Source organism: Lagopus leucura, unplaced genomic scaffold (assembly GCF_019238085.1).
Source record: "Lagopus leucura isolate 7727_CA_CO unplaced genomic scaffold, USGS_WTPT01 Super-Scaffold_100096, whole genome shotgun sequence".
Lineage (NCBI taxonomy): Eukaryota > Metazoa > Chordata > Aves > Galliformes > Phasianidae > Lagopus > Lagopus leucura.
In genome coordinates, this window is record NW_024962322.1 from 163,461 (window position 1) to 189,158 (window position 25,698).

Below are 25,698 nucleotides of genomic sequence, written 5' to 3' on the forward strand. Positions count from 1 at the left end.
AGGCACTAAGCCACCTCCACACAGCCACAACGGAGCGGGGACCTTTTGCCTTTGGCACATCCAATGTCTTCACCTCTTCTGTTTACTACGGGAAAGTCTGACTCTGCTATGGAGTGTGTCACCGGGGGGTGGGAGATTTACTACAGTGAAATGCAAAATGCAGCCTCTCAGAAGCTAAGCTGCATTATTTAGATAATCAAACTTCGTTCTCAGTCAAATTCTAATTGAATTTAAGGATAACTTAAAAGTTGGGACAGAATTGTCTTGCCATCTGCTGTGAGCTTCTTGCCAGTGAACTCCAGCTGCAAACTCCATCACATCGTACTTTGACACGTACCTCACTACTGCAAAGGCAACAAGACTTAAAAAACAAGTCCTCCAATTATTTATTGAACTAACAAGCCCCTGATGGGTCTGATTGAAGATTAGAATTTATGACACAACATCACAACTCTTCCTAACTCCTAATGGATCTGCTCAACAGCACCCTCTGCACAGCAGACCTCAGTGCAGCTGTCTGACCCATATGCATTATTAATGCTCCGTGAGCTGCAGAACAGCAGCACAAACAAAAAGGCTTCGTCGTGAAGCAGCTGGTTTGGCTGCATGCTGCTGACTGTACCAACTGGATTTCCACTTTCTAAAGGAGCCTGGAATAACTACAGCTGAGATGCAGACCCCTTGGGAGTGACTGGGATGAGTATGAATTGGCACGTAGCCCTAATCTGAACAGACACAGTAAAATATCGTCAAGGGACACCCAGATCTGATACAGGATGTCCAAAGCCACCCATGGTGTCTGCAGGATGCTCTAGGTTGTACGTGAATACATCTGAACAAACACCCCTACAACAGAAGTGGAAAGGCAGTGCAGAATCCCATGCAAGCACAGTGCAGAATCCCACGTTGCTTGCAAGCTCCCAGGCCCAGTGAGGTAGGAATGCTGACATCAACATATCATATGATGAAGGCAAAAGGAAGTATCCTTGTTCAAGCTCTAACCTTTCTGGTGCTCAGCACAAGCAGACTGAACTTCACTCCCTGAACTCACTGTATTTTCCTCCTTTTACAAGCAAGGGTAACATTTGGTCTCATCTCTATCAACCCTGGATCCACTGCTGAAGAAAACTGCTGTGATGTTAAGACTGCTTCAAGCAGGCTGTTTTGTATCCCTCAGGATAGACCAGAAATCCTGATGTGGACCCCATTCCTTCCCACCAAGTACTTTTCTGGCTTTTCAAGCCCTTTTCCTCCCACACACAGAGGTGTCGAGCACAGCATCTGCAAAAAACAAACTGCCCCATAGGTGCCTCCTGCTGTGTGCCTGCTGCCTTTCACCTGCTGTGTGTTTCAGATCAGGACACCAACTCTTTGGGGTTTACTCTGCAATCTGGACAACATAAAAATGCAATTGAAAACTCGCTCCATTTTGAATTTAGCAAAGCCCAAAATTTGACACCAGCAACATGAGATAATGAGAAACAGAAGAAGATGGAACTGAATTCCAGTGTGTGTTCAGGTATTGGGAAGGCACCTGTCCAGAAAGCTGCAGGGTTAATCCTGTACCAAAGAGTCTGGGAGAAGATAAGAGAGGAAAACAATGAGACCACCATGTTCCTACCACTGGCCCCTGTGGAGTCTGATGCACCACAAACACTTCTCTCACTGTAGCTGGGAACATAGCATTGACTGGATGGAACTAAGCCACTGATTTATCAAACTTGAATTCTTTAATCTGGTAGCAGCAAATCCCCAAAGAAACATAGAAGAATGTTGTAATATTTTGCACGGTACACAGAATAAAAGAAGTCTACTCCACTAGAGATTAATGTAGTGCTTGGATGTCTGCATGCTCTCTGGAGGCAATGAAGGCCAGGCTGGATGTGGCTCTGGGCAGCCTGGGCTGCTGGTTGGTGACCTGCACACAGCAGGGGGTTGGAACTGGATGAGCACTGTGGGCCTTTTCAACCCAGGCCAGTCTATGGTTCTGTGTCTCATCAGATTTACTCCCCACTGATACCAGGAGCCTCTCTGCCCCCAAACCACAACTCACCTGCCTGTCCACCTCTGGCAGCAGCAGCAGCAGGCGCTGCTGGCACTCTGTGGGCAGAACAGAGAACGTGTGCTTGTTGATGAGTGCCCTCAGGTTGGTGTTCACCAGGATGGAGTCGGGAGTTTCCACGTCAATTTCAGCACACTTTGTTCTCTTCAGCTGCCCTGAAAAGAACCAGAGAGAACAGAGAGTAGCATCTTATCTACGAGAGGATTAAAGGCTCCCAAAGAGCGCTTTAGCGCTCTGTTTCAAACCTTAACCTGAAATACACCATTTACCTTTGCAAAAAGTTGTACATATAGTTAGAAACAAAATGTGGGAGGTCATTTCTGTCACTGAATTCTTCCATCATACCCTGGGTCAGTTCATCTGGATTTCCTAGGAAGCCTGGGTGTCTCTCTGGGGGCTGGCAAGAACTCTTTTTCAGAAGGGTTTCTGCACAAGCTTTCAGCCACACCAGTTCTCTATTTTAAGCCTCCAGTTAAGGTCACATTGCTCTTAGGGATTTCTTCTTGGACTTTCCTGCTTTACTCTCACTAAAAGCAGCTCATTCTGTTTGTGTTGAAACCACAAGCCTGGACAAAGCAGCAAAAACGAGCAATCCTCTCTCCTTTTCTGCGTTTGAAAGCCAACAAATTCAGCACTGACTCTTATGCGACAGCCAGCTTCATGTATGTGCTGCAAACTCAGAAAATAAAAGCAAAGGAAGCATTTCTATCATGTACACAACTCCCTCAGGAATTGCAGGTCTGTAATTTATCAGGAGCTGCACTTTCCTGATTACAGAGTGAGACGAAGCTGGGCAGGAGAGCAGCATCTCAACCTGGCTGCGTGCTTCCCATCTGATTGAGAGTCCATGTACAGAAGTGGCACCAGCATTCCTCTGCCTTATGTTTTTTTCCAGTATTTCATCCATATGAACTTGAGAACCTGGCAATTCTTCCACATCAGTGGATCACAATCCTTTTTAAACGGCCAAGGTAAGAACTGTAAAAGCAACCTTGTCTCACGTGGCTCTGTAATTGGGTCTGAGCCTTGTGGTGTGGAAGAAGGAATGGGGAAAGAGAGAAGCCTCAGAGGATTTGTGGGTGAACAGTTCTCAACTGATGGGATTCTGGTCCAGTATGTAATGAGAACACACTGTCCTCTTTCCCTTGTGACTTCTAGAGGCAGGTCAAGGTGCCACTCACATAACAACACCCTATTTTATTCCACCAAACCTACAGAGATGTCTAACATGCAGGGACTGGCACTTCAGCTAGCTTCCTAGGCTTCCCTAAGTCAGACCTCCAGGGCACAAATCATCCTGCAGTAGGACAGAATCCAATGGAGGGCAAATGAAACACGCCCTCACAGTGCCAGCAATTCTTCACCAGCAATAAAGGAAATCTGGGATGATTAGCACGGCTGGAGCAGTGTTAACCAAGGTCAATCCCATCCTTGGTATATGCAAAAGAAACTACAGAAGTTGAGAAAGATGAATGGGAAGGAAGCTAAGTAACACCGGGGCCTGAAGGATCTGGGGAGGAGCATTTTTTCCTCTTTGTCTGTTACCACAGTGCCTTAAGTACATACAAAAAGCCTTCAAAGTAATGCAAATCCTTCTTTGCTTCTCAAACTGAGCTCCAAATTCACAGGCAGAAACCCTCGGTGCTACAAAATGAGCAAAGGCTTATTTGTATACGAAAGGTTTGAATGATTTATCTTAGTTCATGCAGAACAGTGGGAGAGCCTTCCACAAATCACTGTGGAAATGGAATTAATGGCATGTTTTGGTCAGCGCTGCCATTCTGGCTTTTGTTCTGTCATCACAACAACTAAATCAGAAAAAATCAATGTCTTACTTGCGTGGAGCCTGTCAGATCTCTGGAATGGCTTCTTCCCCAGCCCTGGCAAGGAGTTGTCAAGCTTAACAGAGGCAGAGGAGCTGGAGGTGGAGTTCTGAGAGCTGTTTGAGTGTCCATCGGACTGCTTTCCTACCCAAGCTGCACAGGAAATTGAAACAGTTCAACACAGGGATATACAAAGAAATATTATACAAGACATCTGTTTGGACTGAAACAAACACGCTCACTTTAACACGCTCACTGCAATCCCAGCAGCTCTGGGACAAGCACTTGTATGATACTGACACTCCTTTATTCTTGTAGCACTTATTTCCCAGCAGGCTGAGAGCAGAACGGCCCTCTGTAGCTCTCTCATTATCACAAAACAAAGACAAAACGAAGAGATGGACACCCATTTCAGTTATGGTTTGAGTCTATTTTCCTGCTAGTTCCATTTTACTTTCCATTTATATTCAGTCCAGTAAGGATCCTGTTGAAACGTCCTTTCAGATGCAGCTTTAATTTCTACTGGAGTTCACGGTCACAAAAAATCTTTTCATACCTTATGTGTACTTTCTAATTTCTTACCTTTTCTTCTAAATGTTATTATTTTAGGCCAACCTCAGTAATTCCTCCTCCCCTTTCAAATACTCAGATATTTTCATGTCCTCCCCCAGAGTCACTACTGAGCTGATGATTTCACCACGCTGATTTTGCCTTACAAAGCAGTGCCACCCACACTCCTTTTTGCACAGCACTACTATCTTCTGCTGGTGGGAAGGATTTCTTCCCCAGATTCTCCCTGCCTGCCTTTCTCTCCTCTTTCTAAGTGAGATGAGTTAACAACACGACCAGGTCTTCCCTCCCTTTACAGATAATGACAGGTCTCCACTTAAGAGCTTAATTGGGGGGTGCACGAATGTACACTGCTTCTACTAAGCAAGTCCAATTCTATAGGGACTACAGCAAAAGCTGAGAAATATATCTGTCAGGGAGGTTCAGGTTGGGTATTAGGAACAATTTCTTCTCATGAAGAGCAGTGCTGCAGTGGCACAGCTGCCCAGGGAGGTGGTGGGGTCACCAAACCTGGAGGTGTTCCATGACTGTGGGGATGTGGCACTGAGGGACACAGTGGGCAGTGAGCACGGTGGGCTGGGTTGGGGTTGGACCTGTGGACCTGAGAGGGCTTTTCCAAACCCAGTTTCTCTCTGAGACAATGTGTGAAGTGAGTTTAATCCTTAATTCCAAAGCAAACGTTGCACCCACTGTCAAAAAGGGTGAAAAATACAAACAGAAAATACAGACCAGACACAGTCGTCCCTGTAATGCCACACTGGAGCACAGTGCTGTGCACACGAAGGAGATGGAAGCAGTCAGCGTGGATTTAGCAGGGTAAATCATGCCTGAATAGCTTGATTACCTTCTGCCATCAAATGACTGGATTTGTGGATGAGAGAAGACAGGTGGATGCCAATTACCTCAATTTCAGCAAGACATTTGACATTGTGTCCTGAAACGCTGCAGGCAAGCTGAGACATTAGGTTTGGATGGGTGGACAAATGGAAGGGAAGAATCACAGAATGACACAACTGCAGCTGGCTGGTGAGATTTGGGGAGCGAGGCCTGGCAGAATCACTGAAACAAACACTGAGGTTGGAAAAGGCCTCTAAGATCATCCAGTCCAACCACCAACCCATCACCTCCATGCCAACCAAAGGTAACTGCGTCCCAGGCTGCACGAGCAGGACCACAGCTCAGGACAAACACAAGATTCATGGTTTTCCCCTGAACCTTTCAGAAAGGGTCTGAACTGCAAAGCTGCCTGGGAACAACAGGAAACATCATCAATGATTCAATGCCCGCATCACTTCCTCTGCCTTTAAATGATGCATGAAGCACAGCTAAGTATGGCCATTTCTTTCAAATGGATGTACAGCACATGGCTGCAACCTTGCATATGTCTGAACAGATGTGCAAGAAACGTTCCAGCAGTATGAATCAGCTAGCCAGGACAGATTGGTCTAGTTTGGGTTTGGATTTCTTTAGGGCTATTTGGAAAGGGAGAATAAACAAACACACTAAAAAACACAGGAAGAACTTTATACTAAAGAAAACGAGCAAGAGATGAGACAACATTTCCAGTTATGTGAAAGGCTGTAGAGAGAAGATATCAAATAACCAAACAATCAAATAACCTTCTATTTCCACAGTGGACAGGAAGGAAATCTTGGTTTTCAACCAAACCAAGGAAAGATTTCGATTGGAGACTGATAAAAACAATGTAAGGACAGAGTTAATAAAGCAGGAAGGTCAGGACTTGCTGGGAGTTTCTGGCCTTTGCAACAGTGTCTCTGGGAACAGAGTGGAGAAAGCATCTGTCAGGACAGCACAGCAGATCCTGCCCTATGGACCAGATGAGCTCTCAGGGGCATCCTAGAGCCCGTTTCTGATGGCTGTGGAATTTTTAACATGAGCAGGGAATTGCAGCACAGTTCCTAGCGTTACACCAAGATAATCCAACAGCAAACAGCAAAATGTTCCTGTGACTACTGCTGCCTCACTGTTACTGCTATGCAGCCCTCTCTGGCTACTTCCCTACTCGTAAACTAAGCGGTGCTCTGGGGCATTTCCCTGGCTGCAAGGAGGGCAAGAAGTTAATTTTAAGAAGACTAAAAATAGCTGAGGGTTTGAAATTGGAAATGTGATTTTGCTGTGGTCTCTTGTGTGTTTTCTCTCTCATTTTTCGGGCAGCCATTCTCTCAGGTAACTAGTGATAGAATGCAAAGTGGTGGCCTCAAGTTGCACCAAGGGACATCAGGTTGGATATCAGGAACAATTCCTTCTCTGAAAGGCATTGGGACGGGCTGCTTAGAGAGGTGGTGGGGTCACCAAACCTGGGGGTTGTCCAGAACAGTGGGGATGTGGCACTGAGGGATGTGGGCAGTGGGGATGGTGGGCTGCGTTGGGGTTGGACTTGGGGATCTGAGATCTTTTCCAACCTGAATTGGAACCTCCGATTCATGGCTGCCAGCCTCAGTCACTCCATCTGTGACAGAAGCCTTTTACACTGAGCACTCTTGCTGTGTTTTTCTCAGTGGTTCCATTTTCGTGGCCATCATCTTTCTGAACCAAGATCAGCCACATAAATCAAGGCTTAACGATGGAAAAACACGGGGTCATTATTAAGAAGGAGGGAATTTCCCACTCATGGAAGTGTTTGAGTTTGAAAGAAAGCACAGCATTTTACTCACAATAGTGGGTAAATAGTGGGGCTAAGTGCTGGGACTTCAGACAGGACCTGAGTATGGGCTGCAGGATCAGAATCAGCAGGACTGAACCAGAGAAGATCCTTGCTTTTTGGTAGAGATTTCAGTCCCCTGTTGTTGCTGCAGGAGGACTTCATGCCAATGGATAACTGAGTGACAGAACAACAGATGTGATTCACTGCACAGAGACAGAAGTGATGTGCAAAAAGAACTCTCCTAACCTTACATATGCAGTGTTGGGCACTAAGATAGAAAATAAGTCAGGAAAGAGGGTTGGAACTTTAACTTTAAGCCAGGAAAATGGCTTCTCTTGGCTAGGTAAAAAAAAATAAAGCAAATGCTGGGGATGGTTAGCAAAGGAACAAAGAATACCATGACAGCATATGAATTCAGAATGGATCCACACCCTGAATGTGCTGCAGGGTTTTAATTCTCTATGTCAGTAAGTTTATAGAAGGAGTAAGATGGACAGTAGGACTCTTCCAACTGAGAAAGAGATGTCTGCCCCAGGCCCTGCAGCACCTTGGGCTTGGTGTAAACCATGCAATAGAAACGCAGAAGCCATTTGCTGCATCTTAACAACTGAAATCATGCCTACAGCACAGGGAGCTCATCCTGGAAAGCAGTTCTGATGAGAAGAGCCTACACATAACTGGCCAGAAGAAACCACACAGAACTTGTGATGAGCAGTGAAAACCTGCTGCTGGGAAAGGAGCTGAAGGAGAAAGAGCAGAGCAGCCCTGTTCATGGCAAGGGGTTGCAACTGGGTGATCTTTAAGGTCCCTTCCAATCTAAACCATTCTGTGATGATTCTACGACTGCATTCATTTCAAATGTAGTGTAATTTCAGGAGAGCACTTCAGAATCTTTCAGGTAAAAACATACATCTTTGAAACATGACATGAAAGCCACACTACAGAATGAAAAGGCAGTCTGCAAAGAAATGAATACTAAAAGAAACTCTGCCTAATTTGCTTAGACATGAGAAAGACCTGACTACAGTGCACATGCAACTAAGGGGGATGGCATCTGTCACAGAAAGATGTTGCACAGTAAAACCCATTCAAGATCTGTTCTTAACAGAATGTGCTCCTAATAAAGTCCAAGTCAGGGAGAAAGGAGCTGGAATATCTCAGAAACAAAAACACTGGGAAAGAGGACTTTATTCTTTCCTCCCCTAAGAGAATCACAGAATCACAGAATTGTAGGGGTTGGAAGGGACCTCCAGAGCTCATCGAGTCCAACCCCCTGCCAAAGCAGGTTCCCTACAGCAGGTCGCACAGGTCGGCATCCAGGCAGGTCGTGAACATCTCCAGAGAAGGAGACTCCCCAGAAAGAAAAAGCAAGTTACAATGACAGTGACAATAGCAATGAGCAGGACAGGAGCTGCTGCCACGTACCAGGTTTTGTAGGTGTGGAGGCACTGGCTGCCTTGACAGCCTTCAGCAGGACGTGCTGATTAGAGGACACCGGCATGCCTGCTCTGCATTGCTGCTGCTGCTGCTTCTGCTGCTGCTGTTTCAAGGCCTGGGGAAGAGGAAATTCAAAATACTCTCAGAAATGATGAACGCACAGCACAGGCATCCTGACTGACAGCAGATGACAGCTGGAGTCTCGCGGTGAGCGCATAGAAAGCTTTCACTCATTCTGCATTGGACACCAATCTATTTAAATGCAGCTCTACAGGCACACACTGCCTACCTCTGCACCTACAGCCAAAAGGTAACGGCTGCAGAATACCCAAAGTTGTGTTGTTGCATTAAAAAAAGATATCTCTAGAGGAAGGAATTCCAAATCTGGAGCTGGTTCAAGTAGTAATTATCAAGTAATCAAGTAGTAAGTATAACTAATTTCAAAGCATCAATTCCGCAACGTAATTCATCTTCACCTCCTGGAGAAGCAAGCAGCAACTTACTAAAAACATTCAACAGAGACAACAACCATTAGGAAAGATTTTTCTTTTTTCAATTAGGAAAGTAATAAGGAATGGAACACTAAAATCCTTTGCTACAATAAAGGCTGTTAAGACAACTACAGCTTTGCCAAAAAGGCACCAGTGGCTGCGACGAGGAAGTAAGGAGGCAATTTGGTTAAACTGCAGCTGCTACCCAAGCCAAAGTGTGTGCTTCCAAAAAATGAACTCAAAAATAAACAGAAGGAATTCCAACAGATAAAGCACACACCAGAATTTAGGAATAGGAAGTGAGAGAAAACAACATGCTGCATGTATACAAATGAGTGGGGCTGTTAATGAGACAACATCACTGTCTTATACAATCATAACAAAATACAGTTATGAGCAGGAGAGGGAATATAAACACCCAGGAGCCCCCAGGAAGGGGCCACATGAGGAAAGGGAAAGACAGACCCCCAGTTTGGAAAGGCACCACTTGAAGAAGACTGACAACAGGAGGATTCAAATCACCAGGTGACATGGCAGATGCCTGTTTTCCTATCTATCAAGCAGTTCCTAAATAGTCACCTGCAGTGCAGGGCAAAAAAATAAAAATAGAAATAAAAAAATCAGTGAAACGGAAAAAACAACAAAATGGAAAATTGGGAAGGGTAAACATTCCCTGCTATGCACAATTAATCTCCTGCTATTGAGGTCAGAAGCTTAAAAGAAAAAGATAGGGAGGCATTCGATACAAGTTCAATTCCCACGTAATCTGGTCATTGACTGCAGCATCTGAACTTGCACACATGGATGGTGAGGGGGAGCTCCAGAACAGCCTTCATGCAGGCCAGCACTATGACAGCCCATTCTGCCCTCACCCACACACTGCCTTTTCATCACAGGTCTGCAGGTCGCTGCCTGCCTTCCCTGCAGGGCAGATCTCCAGCCACACACACCAGGGCGACCGCTGGCTGTTAATGCCCTGCTCAGGTTCCAGCCAGCTCTGAAGCCTTGCAAAAAGGAGCTCGTTCGCCCCCCTTGGCCATCCAAATATGGCTGTGACCTCAATGTGGGTTCAGACCTCAACCAGAGCACATAGCCCATGTTCAGGTTGGGTATTAGGAAAAATATCCTCTCATAAAGAGCAGAGCTGCAGTGGCACAGCTGCCCAGGGAGGTGGTGAGGACACCAGACCTGGAGGTGTTCCAGAGCCGTGGGGATGTGGCACTGAGGGACACAGTGGGCACAGTGGGGTGGGCTGGGGTTGGACTGTTTGAGGTCTTTTCCAACCTGAATGATTCCATGATTCTGTGGGTGTTTGATTTACCAACCCAAGAGCTTCTGTAGGGTGCAGCCCAGCTCAGCTCCTGGCCTTACTCCTTCCATGCGTGTGTAGCAACATTAGACAACAAGAATGGATTAAGATGAAGGCCAGCAGCACAAACAATATTAAAACAATTTAATTAAAAACGTAAAACCTCTGAAAACTCCGACGAGATCTGAATTCTGATGGCTTTGGGATGTGGCTGCTTGAGCTGTGTGAGGAGGAGGTGAGGTCAGTGAACGGGAGAGGAGCAGAGGAAAGAACTGGGGCAGCATCTTCATTTTCCAGCCCAGGGTGAGAATCTGCCCATCTTTCTGAATCTGGATCATGAATTCCAGAGTCTGAATGCCTTCTTTTCTGTATCACCACACAATCACTACAACAGAGGAGGATTCTCCCTGGGAATGTTTCATCATTCCACCAGGATGAGAGCTGACATGCCTCTGTCAATTCAGACTGAGGTAATGCAAACCTCCAACTCTCAGTTCTTCCCAAAGACTGTAAGGAACAAGTGGCTTCTGCAGCAGTGTGGTGTTCAGGGGTTAAACATCCTCACTTAAAATCTGCTCTCTCTTCCCTCCAGTGATGTTATAATTACCCAGCACTGAGTCCAGCCAGCTGTCTCCTCGACTGCACGCTAGCAAATAATCTGGGTATAATTAAAAATATGAAAGCTTTCTTTAGGATTATGAGGGAAATAAAAATTATGCTTTTTTTCTAGTATACTCACAAGGCCTTTGCCTCCCTCCAGCTATTGATGCTTGCTCATTCTACCTAATTTGCACAATTTTTCCTGTCTACAGCAGGAATTGTGTTTAGGAAGAGGTGGCCGATGCGATAGTTGGACAAAACAGCAGAATTCCACTGGAACTAAAATTAAGCAATGGATTGGGCACAAAATGTTCTTCATTTGATCCAAAGCCACAGTGAGTTTTAGGCAGGTGGGTTACAATGGTTGGATGGTTACAGCACTCTTCAGCAAAAGCCTTTTTCCAGCGTGCCCAGAAGATAAGTTATCAGCACACTCCAACTGGACACACTCTCTACTCTGGGAAGAAAATCCAAGGAGAAATGCTGCTGTGATGGAAGACAGTGACCATCAGAAACAGCTTTGGGCCTTATAGACAGCTGCAGAATGGTGCAGTGTGATCAAGGTATGCCACGTGTCAAGCCCAACATGTGTTCCCCCATTTGTCTTTCTTTCTGACTTTTCTTCCCCAGCCCAAGAGGGCTGAGAGCAGTGAAACTGAGATCACCACCTAAATTCTGGACCTCACCAGGTCTGACATATTTCAGAACGCACGGAGTCAGCGCTGCAACAAGAATGCTCCAGAGTAAACAGTGCAAGAAGAAAGGTGGGGCGAAGTGTGGGGAGAGCAGAGATGCAGGGGGTGGATGGAGAGGTGGGGAAGGCTGGTGGCAAGAGGAGCAGAGGGAATTCAGAGATGAAAAGTGGGAAACCATTAGATGAGAATTAGAAAGAAGAGAGGCTTGACATCCGTCTAACTCCTACTGGCAACAAAGCTCCAGTTTATTCCATTTCTTCATCTTCACCTGCAATATTTTCCTCAACAGCACGTTCTAATTGCATCCTTATCTCTCACTGCATATCCTTTTCCAAACACAACGGGCATCTCTAAGAACTGAATACCATCCTGAGTGTTGTTTCTCAGCTGGGAAAAGCTGGGAAAACAAGCTGAGAAAAGGTAAATCCTATCCAGAACACATCAGGATCTCATCTGTCTGTGACAAGCTTCCGTAATCCCTCGACTCGCACCTCCTCTGCAGTTGATTCATAACTCCTTGCAGATTTTTGCTTGACTGAGGGGTAAGTCTAAGCCTGTTAAAGCACTTCCTTTCTAAGGATCACGGAAAACTAAACAATGCCGTTGGGGAAACACCTGCAAATAAGATCCTCGAGGGAATAATTCATCCTGCTTTTTCTCATTAAAAGAACCAGACCGTGTGAGGTACAGTTATCTGTTCCATCCTGAGAGCATGCACTAAGCTCTACATACCAGCACACAGCACAACCAGCCCTGCTCCTTCTCTCATAACGCCCACTAGAGGAGCCGTGCAAAGCCAGCATGCTCTGCTTCCCTCTGTCACCTCCATAAAGATACCCTGGGCCACAGAGTTCCTTGGAAGGGAAAGTATGCCCCTAATGAGGGGAATAAGTTAAAGGATTTAATTCTTCTCTCAGAAGAACCTTCTTTGTTCTAAAACAGACTGTGGAAAGCTGAGCACATTCATCAAAAAGTTCGGGTGAAAATCAGTATCTCAGATTCATTCTCTAAAATAACAATGATAAAATTTCCAGGTGCTTTTTCCAAGCAAGATAGAATTCTGAATCTCCTTTAAGAGAGAGGGATGATTTTTAGGACAAGAGGTGACGGCCTTAAGTTGTGCCAGGGCAGGTTCAGGTTGGATATCAGGAAATGTTTCCTCTCCAAAAGAGCAGTGCTGCAGTGGCACAGCTGCCCAGGGAGGTGGTGGGGTCACCAAACCTGGGGGTGGTCCAGAGTTGTGGGGATGTGGCACTGAGGGACACAGTGGGCACAGTGGGATGGGCTGAGGTTGGACTTGGAGATCTCAGAGTTCTTTTCCAACCTGAACGATTCTATGATTTAGCAGAGCCCTGCTTTATGCAACAGGCAGGAAGTCCTGACTTTCAGCCCCGCAGCGTGCAGTTTCCCTTCGAAAGATGGTCTACAGAGAAATAAGATTACTGCAGCAATCCCCAAACTCAGACTGTGCCACTTACCTGTTTGAGTGCCTTCTTGCTGTGCTTCTGGGATGAGGAGATGACTTTGCCTGTCTGGATGGAAGGTGACTGGCAGCTTGTCTGAGGGGAGGATGTCTGTGACAGTCTTGATGACACTGAAAGAAAAAAAGATACGTGGAAAATTCAATGCTTCTGCATTTGCCAGCAATGCAATAGCCAGGTCTCACCACTTCAGATCATCTCATGAGGCTCAGGAAAATTGCACCTCTAGCAAGTGTTACTTTCTGTGTAAGAGAAGAATCCCTTCTATTTCCTATTTGTATATCAACGAGGCAGCTGTCCTCCTTGGAGACCCAACTGCAGTTCCTGTAACTGACTTCAGATGTTCCATCTCTTGTCTATTTCTTTTTCACCGTGGAAGCAGCTTGAGAAGAAGTTCCACAGAAGTCTAAAGGAAACGCAGACACAGGCAATGGTCTCCATCTGGGATGACCTATGGTCAGGCACCTACCTGACAGCAGCTTCTCATCAGATTAAATCTGCATGCCAAGCAAGAGCTGGAGGATAAATGACATGGAAACAGAGTGGACTGTGACTATTGTTTGGTCCCTTTTAAAAGAGATAGGTGAGAATAGAGAAGATACACCAACACATGAACACAGACGGTCTCTGAACGATCCCAGACAGACCTTACACAAATCTGTTCCTAGCTGTGTGGAGTCCTAAAGCAAAGCTTCTCATTCCACGTGGCTGAAACTTTTGGACAGTCCCTTCACAACCAGCAAATCGAGGATGGCAATTAAACCACTGCTGGCCCAAATTTGGCACAGGATACTCAAGATATTTTGCTCTGGCCGCAGTGGAGGTGCTGTGTGGCCAACCAGGGAACACATTTGGCATCAGTCTCTCACAATCATGGTTTTCCCTCCATTGTCTTGGCAGATTTGTACTGCGTTGGCCAGCAGCCGATGTTAACCCACCACATGTAAAACAAGCCAGGTAAATCAGTGCCACTGGGCTACTGGAAGCTGGTCAGCTGCTGAGAATGAAACAGTGCAACAAAAGAGACCAAAAAAGCATAATGACATTAATTGGAATGCCCTGCATTGCATGATGGCTGTAACAGAACAGACACCAAGTATGTGTAGGCGAGAAGATCAGTGAGAAGCAGGTGAGAAGATCAGATTGCTTCATATGCACTGTAAAGCTGGGAGACTGACTGGATATGGAAGCAGCAGGCTGAAAAAAGAGAAAGTTAGCAAATTCAGGGTCTGTGTGAATATCTGCACAAGAATTACTACAGCTAATAGTACCAGGCTGTACGACCAAGGAAAAAAACAAAGTGCAGAAGAGTGTTCAAGCCCAGGGAGAAGGATGATCCCTACTATAAAGAATAACCAGCCCTGCACGTTGACTATTTAAACTATTGCTTCCTGCAGCAATTAACTGCAGATTAGATGCAGAGCTGATCCTTTCAGAGCAGAAAGGACTCAAGAGATAATAGCACTCTTCATGAACGCTTGCTGCAGTGTGACTCTGCTCAGTGCCACCAGAGAAGGGAAGTTCCCAGAGATTTCCAGAGATTTCCAACGTGCTCCACGAGGAAGGGTTCTGAAAATCATTAGGCAATTATCATAGAATCGTTCAGGTTGGAAAAGACCTCTCAGATCCCCAAGTCCAACCCCACCCCACCGTGCCCACTGCCCACGTCCCTCAGTGCCACATCCCCACGGTTCTGGAACACCTCCATGTTTGGTGACCCCACCACCTCCCTGGGCAGCTGTGCCACTGCAGCACTGCTCTTCATGAGAGCAAATTGTTCCTAACATTCAACCTGAATCTCCCCTGGCACACTTGTTTCAAACCCAGAGAACAGGCATTGCTCTGGTGCTGGAATCTCAGAATCACAGAATCACAAGGTTGGAAACGCCCTGCAAGATCATCTAGTCCAACCACCCTCCCATTCCTATCAGTGCCACAAGCACTAAACCACATCTCGTAGCTCCTCATCCAGGAGCCTCTTGAACACTGCCAGGGATGGCGACTCCACCACCTCCCTGGGCAGCCATTCCAGTGCCTGACCACCCTCTGAGAGAAAAAGTTTCTCCTCATATCCAACCTAAACCTCCTCTGGTACAACTTCTGGCCGTTTCCTCGGCTCCTACTATTTGCCTGGGAGAAGAGGCCAGACCCTTTTGCACCACAACCTGCCTTCAGGAAGTTGTAGAGTGCAATGAGGTCTCCCCTGAGCCTCCTCTTCTCCACACTGAACAATCCCAGCTCCCTCAGCCACTCCTCGTAAAACTTGTGCTCCAGACCCCTCACCAGTTTCGTTGCCCTTCTCTGGACATGTTCCAGGGCCTCAATGTCTTTCTTGTAGTGAGGGGCCCAAAACTGAACACAGTACTCGAGGTGCAGCCTCACCAGTGCTGAGTACAGGGGGATGATCACCTCCCTGCTCCTGCTGGCCACACGATTTCTAATGCAGGCCAGGATGCCGTTGGCCCTCTTGGCCACCTGGGCACACTGTCAGCTCATGTTCAGCCGAGCATCAACCAACACCCCCAGGTCCCTTTCCTCTTCACAGTCATCCAACCACTCATCCCCAAGCCTGTAACGCTGCATGGGGTTGTTGTGGAACCAACTGTTGCTGTGCAGAACCCGACACTTGGCCTTGTTAAACCTCATCCCATTCATCTCAGCCCAGCGATCCAGCTTATCTAGATCCCTCTGCAGGGCCTCCCTGCCCTCAGGCAGATCGACACCACCTCCCAACTTGGTGTCATCTGCAAACTTACTCAGGGTACACTCAATCCTTTCATCTAAGTCGTCAATGAAGATGTTAAACAGGATGGGCCCCAGTACCGACCCCTGGGGGACACCACTTGTAACAGGTCTCCAGCTGGACTTCACTCCATTGACCACCACCCGTTGAGCACGGCCCTCCAGCCAGTTCCTTATCCAACGGAGGGTAAAACTGTCCAAGCCACGGGCAGCCAGTTTCTGCAGAAGGATACTGTGAGAGACCATGTCAAAGGCTTTGCTGAAGTCTAGGTAGACTACATCAACTGCCTTTACCTCATCTACCAGTCTGGTCACCCAGTCGTAGAAGGAGATGAGGTTGGTCAAACACGACCTGCCTTTCATGAACCCGTGCTGGCTGGGCCTGATCCCATGAACGTCACGCACGAGCCATGTGATCTCTCCCAGGAGGATTTGTTCCATGACCTTCCCTGGCACTGATGTCAGGCTGACAGGCCTGTAGTTCCCAGGATCCTCCTTACGGCCCTTCTTGTAGATGGGAGTCACATCAGCAAAGGAAAGGACAGAAGGAAAGAATTCAATGGTAATCAGGCAAGAAATAAAAAATTCTGCAAGATGACATACTAAGCAAGAAGTTTTAATGCTTAGGGATAGACTAGAAGCTACAAATGGAACCTGTAGTGATCAAAATCAATTTCATCAGTTCAGGAAGAAGATATCTGATGTCTGATGGGTTCATGGCAATGGCCAGAGAGGTGACGCAGTATGTGAGGGTGGATAGATGAACCTAACCTAGAACCTAACATTCTTACTGTGTATTCACAATGTCTGTCTCACTTGCATGCCGTAGTGTTGATCACACATCATCAAAAGGATTTATTACAGAATGTGACAGGATTTGGTAAAGCAGAGAAAATGGTGACAGACATGGAAGAAATAAGGGATATTCTGCATGCAAGGACCACGACTGAAACACACAAACCCAGTTAAGCATCTTCATGTCCAGGTGAGAGTCCCATGGGGAAGCACCATGCTCACGGCCACCAACACTGCTCAGCACGAAGCAAACACAAATGCAGCTTAACATCTGAAACCCATGCTCAGCAACAGGCTGACTTACTGGCTTTGAGACATTTGAATAGCAGGAACACAAACCACATCCTCTCTAAAGCCCATCACTGCAGAAACTAAAGGTTCTGCTTGAAGCAGAAAATTAACTCAAATACAGGCTCCTCTGCTCTGCTCTCATATTCAATCCACATTTTCATTTTCATGCTGTCTTGTAACTAAGATAATAAATATTTCAGAACCAGTGATGGCAGAGCAAGCTAAAATCCAGCCCTGGGAGGAGGACTCAACCCATGAGCTGATGCCATAAGGAAAGACTACTACAGCAGGCTGTGCACACAAGCCCTTGGTGCTACAACGGCTGCAGCCTGACAGCTGTAACCACAACAGCTTCTCAAGAACAAAAGGAGAGCTCCAAAAGCTGAGCAAGGCCTGGCTGCTTGAACTCAGCTGCGGGCCCCAAAGTGAAGTGGTCCGGATGGGGACAGAATCCTAGAAGCAATTCAGTCTGGAAAAGACCCCTAAGATCATCCAGTCCAACCCCAACCCATCCCACCATGCCCAACGACCACCTCCCTCAGTGCCACATCGCTGTGGTTCTCAAGTTCCGTGCTCATTGACGGGTCAAAAAGCAAAGACAGCTGCAAAATGTGATGGAAAGGGATGAGCAACAAATGTCAAATGATTAGAAAATAAAAGAGAAGGCAGCTTTCTGTACATCCCAGAGCACAAACGTTTCAAACTGTATGTTTCTACCCACTGGTCTTGGAAAAAGACATGGGAAAGCCAAAGAAGATTCAGCAGATGAAATAAAGATAGTTGGAGGCTCCCTGCAAGGGCGAAGGGAAAAAGCAACAAAAATTGGTCCCAAATACACCCCTGGGTCCTTGGACCTGAAAACTCTCAGAAAGTTCACAGCCCTTTAAGGACTTAGCAGCCAAGAGCAGGTATAAGGCAACGACGTGCATGTGCAGAAACACTTGGGCTCCCACAGGACAAGGCTTGAGGAGCTAAGCTTGTTTCCTTTAGATTTAAAAAGAAGTTAAGCAAAGTGAGTTCTCTCTTCACTTCGGGCTTTCTTAATTGGAAAAATATGTGGAGCAAAGATTGCACCTCCTGATGCCGTTAAATCCTGAGAGCACTGCTGGAGGGAAGCTGCAGAAATAATTACAGAATGCAAAGCGACACCTGGGGAAGCAGTGAACCGAGCAAAGCGCTGCTGTGAAAATACTCCGTGAGCTGCTCCGCATCGTTTCTGCACAACCAAAGGTATTCTTCATCGGCTGAAGATTCTGGAAGATGGGGCCAGGATCTGAGCGAAAGGAATTTCAGTGCATTCAGGGATTCTTCTCATCCCAAAGAGGAGTGAGAGCTAAGGCTGGAGATGTCACCTTGAGGACGGGTGGTGAAGACGGAGACGTGACTGCATGGCAGCGCCAAAAAATCCCACAGGTACTGGAGAGTTCTGCCTTAGAGCAGTTAAACCCAAGCATACAGAGCCCAGAGAGCTCCAAAACTAATAACTCTGCACGCTTGGCCCCAGGTTTTAGGCCAGCTGGTTCATTCACAAGGTTTCAGGACTTCCTGCTGTTGGTTTGGCTGGGAGAGGAGCTTGCCAGGTGAAGTTTTAACAGTTCTCTTAGATTAAAGTTGAGGAGACGAAGTGGAACATGTGTCAGCCAAACCTCGTGAAACCCAGTTTGTTGGATAAACTGAGATTGGACCCAGCACAGCCCCATGTCCCAGCTGCAAGAATACTGGAGAAGGTGCATCTGCAGCCAATTACTGCTGCAATCTGTGGAATAGGGGCTCCTTTATGCTGTTGTCTTCTTACTTTAAATGCAATCGACACAAGAGTATTTCTTCTGAGAAACCAAGCTGCAACAGAAGTTTAAATGTGCTAAAGGCCAAGTTAAATAAGAAATTCCATTCTGCAGGATCTGATGACATTTTGCAAGGTCTCAGGTTCCTTCAAGATTTGCAAACCCTACAATATTGATCAATCTTAGAATAACCTGAGATGAAAGGGACCCATAAGGATCAAGGTTGCTCAAGGAGGCTGTGGATGCCCCATCCCTGCAGGCATTCAAGGCCAGGCTGGATGTGGCTCTGGGCAGCCTGGGCTGCTGGTTGGTGACCTGCACACAGCAGGGGGTTGGAACTGGATGAGCGTTGTGCTCCTTTTCAACCCAGGCCATTCTATGATTCTGTGGTCACCGAGTCCAACTCTGATGCTGCCTTGTGTCTTCCCTTTGTAGAGTTCCAGCTCAGGCAGTACTAAGAACTCTGCCTGAAGTCGCAGGGCAGAGGAACACACTGATGAGCCACAGCTCCAGGCAATGCAACAGAAGGGTAATTTGCCAGTGTGTCCATTCTGACACCATACCATGCCATTTGCTTACCCAGCACGGCCAAAGCACTGGTGGGAGGAATGCCACGATCCTGCTGACACGGCGGTGCTTAGGGCACACCATGATGTCTGCTGTCACCACGCAGACAGGCTGAGCTCTGCCAACAGGCCGTCCTGCGACCCAGCAAGTATCAGCTCGTAATTCTCATCCAGCGCCAGATATTAGCACATGAAAGTGAAAACAGCAGAAAGGTGGAGACATCTGAATTCTTTTGACTTCTTCTTCTTTTGCCTTTTCCTGCATATCTCCTCTTACACAAGCTATTTACTTTGTAGGGTGTGAATTTAGCAGGATATTTGTCTGTTTGAAATCACCGACTCATAGGATGGTTTGGGTGGGAAATCCCTCTGGCTTCCAGCACACATCTGCTCCCTTTTCTAAAAGAAAATTTAGTAATAATCCTCCAGCTATGTTTCTCTTTCTCAACCAGTGCCGAATAAACAAGAAAACAGATGGATGTTGCTGATCCTGCTTTGGGAGAGCACGATTAACTGCTTGGCTGCAACATCCCTTTAAGCTCAGTAGTTCTGTGTAACAGCACTACACAAGTCCCTGCTCGTTGGGGCAGTAGTTTACTTTCTGATTTATTGCCTTGCCTTCCCTTGATACTGTGTGAAGTGCAGAACTGCACTGTTAGAGCACAATGGCTTAAGCCTGTGCAGGGAAACACCTGGAGAGTCACTGAGCTGGAAAGGAGGAAACAGGAAAGCATAGGGAGGTCTTACAGGGAAACGATGGGGATGATGACAGAAATCATGCTTTCTTGGCAGGCACTCAAGTAATTCCTAAATCAAGATCAAGATGAAGATTTTTCTTAAATGGATGTTGCACAAAGAACTGGATGCTTTCCTCAGGCTTAGCAGAAGAAACTGAAGCACACTGAATTACCCCACATCCCGCAGCCACTTTGATTCTGTGGCTGCAAAGGAAAATTACCCTTAGGGTCACTCAGCTCAAGGTCAACCCTGGCAGCTGACTTTACCAAATACATGGATATCGTGACTGAAGTGCCAATGATACAACAGCAGGAAATCAGAGAATCATTAAGGTTGGGAAAGAACATGAAGCTCATCCAGTCCAACTGCCAACTCATCGCCACCGTGCCCACAAAATGAAACAGAACTGACAGAATGCACAAGAAATACGGGAAAAATACATCCGCAGTTGTCAGAGAGCTTGGCAGGCAAAATGCTCCCACATCAGAAGAAAAAACGTTTGCTAAAGTTTGCAGAACTTTGTGAGACCAAAATGATTCCGAGCAGAAGACAATTTGCATGAGTTATGAGCACAGCCAGAACATCCCCCCCGACATGAGCAGTGTAAAGCCAGGGAAGGATCCTGCATCTTGGGACTGCAACAGGTTCGGCGGTGTAAGCAGGGTGCTGCAGCCTTCTGAGCCATTCACATCCCTGAGAACTGGAAATTCAGGCTCCCACTGCATGTCTCCTCCTTTTATTGATCAGAGCAAATTAGTTTCAAACATACCACGCAATAAAGGAAACTCTCAGCTTTGGTAAGTGGAATCAAAGTAATCTGAAGCAATGACTCTGCCTGCAAGCACTGCAGCAATCAGTGCCATCCTGTGAACGGGTCACAGATCCCAATCATTCACTGCATCCAATAGGAATCTGCAATCTGTGATGTGCTGACGGGGCAAATTTGATTTATTACTTGGCACAAAAGAAGCACTCTTCTGTATGGTCTCCAGGTATGAGACACTCATTCTTAGCCTCTAAAAGGACCCAAATGCACCACAGACCGAGCATGAGATGCATCCCATAACACAGACCAAGTACTCACCTCTCTTCCTGGCTGGAGCTCAGCTGTAGGAACAGTACTGCAGGAACTCTACTGGGGTTTTGTCTCTGCTTTTGTTTAGCCTTGGGAGAGTCTAACGTGAAAATAAACTGAAAGAGTAGAACCAGAGTTCCTGCTCAAGATTTGCATGTGTTTCCATGGGGTTTTCTGCCTTGAAATCAACACATTCAGAAAGAAAAGGCTGAACTTTACTAATTTGGAAAGAAATTACAGTCAAGATGAACTAAAAATACAGTACTCCCCCCCTTTCAACTATGTGCAGTCACAAGCTTAAAATAACCCAATTTTGAACAGCTAATGGGATCCAGATGTATGGCATGAAAAAGTCCTAGTGAAAGTCATCAAACACGTTCTGAGAAGCACATAAATGCCTCCTGTTCATCCAACGCCTTTTCCATTTTACAGGTATGCAGTTTGTCAGAAAGAGAATGGGAACTCAAGGCGGGATTCACACCAAACCAAGACCAAACAGACAAGGATGACGGCCATTTCGCGAGCGTTCTCCACCACACAACAGCTCCCTGCTAAAATCAAGGAGCAGAAAAGGACCGAAAATATCTTCCAATTGCAACCTTGCTCCTGCAACTCCCACTCCTGCACTTTGCCCTGGGTAAAGTGGAGACTCTCACTGCCATGACGAGGGTTACACATTCCTAAGATCACATTTGGTTTTTACGAACATAATAAAGATCATCCATCTGCTTCATACAGAGACTGGAGTGGATTTGGCTCTGGCAGCTCTGAGAAAACAAGCTGAAGCTCTAAACAAGTGTTGGATCACTCACACATCTACTGGTGATCGGAGGATGGTTGGACTGGGTGATCCTGTGGGTCTTTTCCAGCCTTGGTTATTTTATGATTCTATGACTCTATCCCTTGTGCTCCATAGATCTCACTGCATCCACTTATCATCTTTTGGTCCCAATTCAAAGCTTTCTTAGGTCTCTTAGATCTCCATGGGATGGCAGTGGTATACCCCAGCACAGGAGCATCCACCAGCATATCCAAGTGTCATATATCTCTGTCACCAGGCCACACTAACTATGGAGATCTCCCAGTTAAACCACCCCTAGGATAATGATAGAGAAAACGATAGAGAAGTTTTGGGAGGTGTAGCCATAGGGAAGACACACGACTACATTCCTCATTTGATTCAGGCTGGATATTAGGAAAAATTTTGTCTTGTAAAGAGCAGTGATGCAGTGGCAAGCTCCAAAGAGGAGCTTGTTCACCCACCCTGGCCATCCAAATATGGCTGTGACCTCAATGTGGGTTCAGACCTCAACCAGAGCACATAGCCCATGTTCAGATTGGGTATTAGGAAAAATATCATCTCATGAAGAGCAGAGCTGCAGTGGCACAGCTGCCCAGGGAGGTGGTGGGGTCACCAAACCTGGAGGTGTTCCAGAACCGTGGGGATGTGGCACTGAGGGACACAGTGGGCACGGTGGGGTGGGCTGGGGTTGGACTTGGGGATCTGAGAGGTCTTCTCCAACCTGAATGGTCCTGTGATTCTGAGCATGGAGCACACAGAGGAGCCCCAGCCATGGACTGGGACACCCCGCTGCAGGTGGTACATAAAAAAGGACTGAAAAGTCCTCAAGCCAACATGCTCTTAATCTGTACAAAAGAAAGGAAATGAGGTGGTGAAAAAAGAATGTTTGGCAATCTACATCCTTATCACTTTTGAAATTGATGCAACACCAAGTTTTCTGGAGGATGCAGAGCAATGACAGACAAGGTCACAGCTCCCTGCGTGTTCGTAAAAATAAAATCGTGAACATCAAAATGCTCTAAATTTGGTGACATTCTACTGATCTAAATTGCACTTTTTCAGCTGTTGAAATGTAAGGCAACTCTTTCACATAAACGCATTAGGAAATTACAGCTGTAAGTGCTAATTACCTCAAAGGACACCAAAATTAGCCAACACTAATGAGTTGTTCTATTTTTTTAATACTACAGCAGACGTGTGCTAGGAAAAAGTGAAGACTATAAGAGTGATAAATCTAATTCTGATACATCTCAGTTACTCACAAGATGCACTTTGGTAGCCCAGGTATTTGACAGAAGCTGTCACTGCCAACACTGATAAATTTCACTGAAAGTCATTTGACAACTGATCTTGGTAGCTGCCAGTGCCCAAACCACGCCAGACAAAGTTTTGCAAATGCTGCACAACTGCCCAGCTGCATTTCTCCTGCAGCTTGAACACACTGCACCATCGAGTAGCACGTGGCACAGCACTGCACAGATTTCTGTTTCCGTGACCAGGATACTTCCCTCTTCCCCAAAAAGGAATTTAGCAGTTTATCTTCTCTTCCTTTGGACTCTGCAGAGCCTCTAAAATCATAGGATCCTTGGAGTTGGAAGGGACCTCTGAGAGCTATCTAGTCCAACACCCCTGCAATGAACAGGGAACAGGTTGCCCAGGGCCTGATCCAGCCTGGCCTTGAAAGTCCCCAGGGCTGGAGCATCCACTTCTCTGGGCAAATCTACTCCCTTAAAGCTTGAAACCATTTCCCCTGGTTCTACTGTCACAGACCCTGCTGAAGTCTGTCCCCTTCTTTCTCACAGGCCCCCACCAGATACAGACAGATCCCTCTCAGGTCACCTCGCAGCCTTTTCCTCTCCAGGCTGCACAGCCCCAGCTCTCAGCTGTCCTTACAGGAGAGGCAGGACGGTGTGATGCGACTCATCAGAACCCACAGACTTGTGGATGCTCAGGTTCCTCAGGTGGTCACAAACCTGGTCTTTACTTACAGTGGGAAGGATTGCTTCCCCAGTTCCCTCCTACCAAACCAAATGTTTGAGGACTGTGTGGTGAGCAATTATCAGGGAAGACCGAGGCAAAACAAAATTGTTAAGAACCTCAGCCTTCTCCTTGCCTGTTGTTACCAGCCTGCCTGTGTCACTCACTACGGGGATACGCCTTCCTGGAGTTTCCCTTTTCAATCTTCACAGATATTTTCTTTCTCCAGACCACGACTGATGTGCAGTAACCATAGAAGAGATGTCTTATGCTACTCTGCAGCATCATTTAGCAATATATTGACTGTTTTGAGAATGACTTGCCCCTGCTTACTAATACCACAGCATACGGAGGACACGTGGGTTCGTGAGCTGGAACAACATATCTGGAGCACAGCAGGTCTCCTGAGGTACATCAGCAACTGATCTGCACTATTGGTCTGTTGCCATCATGAGGAAGCTTTACTTCTCCCACCCACGAGTCTGACATCCGTCTATACATGAGATCTTACACCTCCCACCCATGAGTCTGACATCCATCCATGCTCACAAGGTCCCACCTACACATACAGACATCATCTCCCACCTACCAGCCTGATATCCATCCATACATATGAAGTCTCGCACTTCCCATCCATGAGCCTTGCATCCAGCGGTACACACAAGGTTCTACATCTCCCACCTACAAGCCCGATATCCATCCACACATACGAGGCCCTACATCTCCCACCCTCTAACCTCACATACATCTCTCCATAGATCCTCTCCCTCCCCAGGGGTAGGAACGTCTGGATTTTGTGTTGAGGAATATGGTGTAGTGAGTTCTATTGGTGACAGGCGGATGGTTGGACTGGATGATCTTGAAGGTCTCTTCCAACCTTGGTGATTCTGTGATTCTGCAGCCCCATCCCCTGCCTCGAACCATCCTGGCATGCCTCCTGGCTGAGCTGATTCAAACTGCTGGTCAGACACAAAGCTACCAGCTCTTCTGTCACTAGCTCTGTTTCTGTAGGACCGCTGAGGCTCACGGAAGGGTCCCCACGACTGCCCCAGTCCACTCCATGTCTGTAAAGGGAGCACAAAGCTTACAGCTGTGTGAGAAAATCTCAGAGCAGCGCTGCTGACCCTGTGCATCTCTGCAGAAGACGCTGAGAGGACAGCGCAAGTGGGACCGCAGGCTTCACATCTTTTGTTACGGGGCGCCAGAACACGTTTCTAGGTTGCTGACTCAAACAGAGCAGATGAGAGGTGGCCAAACACGAACTGTGTAGGAAGCTACCGTAGGCGTTCAGAGAAGGGAAGATGTGGCCACGTTTCTTTGAACTCCTCTCCAGGTTCTTGCATCGTGTATCACCACAGAGCATAAGGCAGGCAGCACAACTGCCTTCTTCCTTGCATATGAAGAGCTTTGTTACAGACAGATAACAATTAATTCACCACCTCTCAGGTCTCTTTGATGATTTTCACTGCAGCTTGTCTCTGCCAATACACATTCTAATAGAAAAATAGCAGTTTTAAAATCTTGTATCCTGACTATAGAGCATCTTCAGCTCTTTTTTAAACTAAAGGCGGAAGATTTAGGTTAGATGTTAGGAAGAAATTCTTTACTCAGAGGGTGAGGAGACACTGGCACTGCTGCTCAGAGGTCAGGCTACATGGAGCCCTGGGCAGTCTGATCTGGTGTGGGGCACTCAACTAAGATCTCTAAGTACCCCTCCAACCCAATCATTCTATGGCTCTATGATCCTGTGATCTTTAAGGACCCTTCCAACCCAACTATTCTGTGGCTCTATGAT

At 46.7% G+C, this 25,698-nt stretch overlaps 1 protein-coding gene across 3 annotated transcripts in view; it reads right to left on the reverse strand.

Moving 5' to 3' along the window:
- ASXL2 (ASXL transcriptional regulator 2) overlaps nt 1-25,698 on the reverse strand; it is a 91,788-nt gene that overhangs the window by 16,107 nt on the left and 49,983 nt on the right. For 2 of the 3 annotated variants that reach the window (XM_042887627.1, XM_042887625.1), the window contains 4 exons: nt 13,131-13,246; nt 8,546-8,672; nt 3,898-4,038; nt 2,054-2,217 (listed from right to left, as the gene is read on the reverse strand). In XM_042887627.1, the coding sequence (XP_042743561.1) occupies nt 2,054-2,217; nt 3,898-4,038; nt 8,546-8,672; nt 13,131-13,246 (548 nt within the window). The remainder of the gene's footprint in view (nt 1-2,053; nt 2,218-3,897; nt 4,039-8,545; nt 8,673-13,130; nt 13,247-25,698) is intronic. The other variant, XM_042887626.1, reaches the window with a different exon arrangement.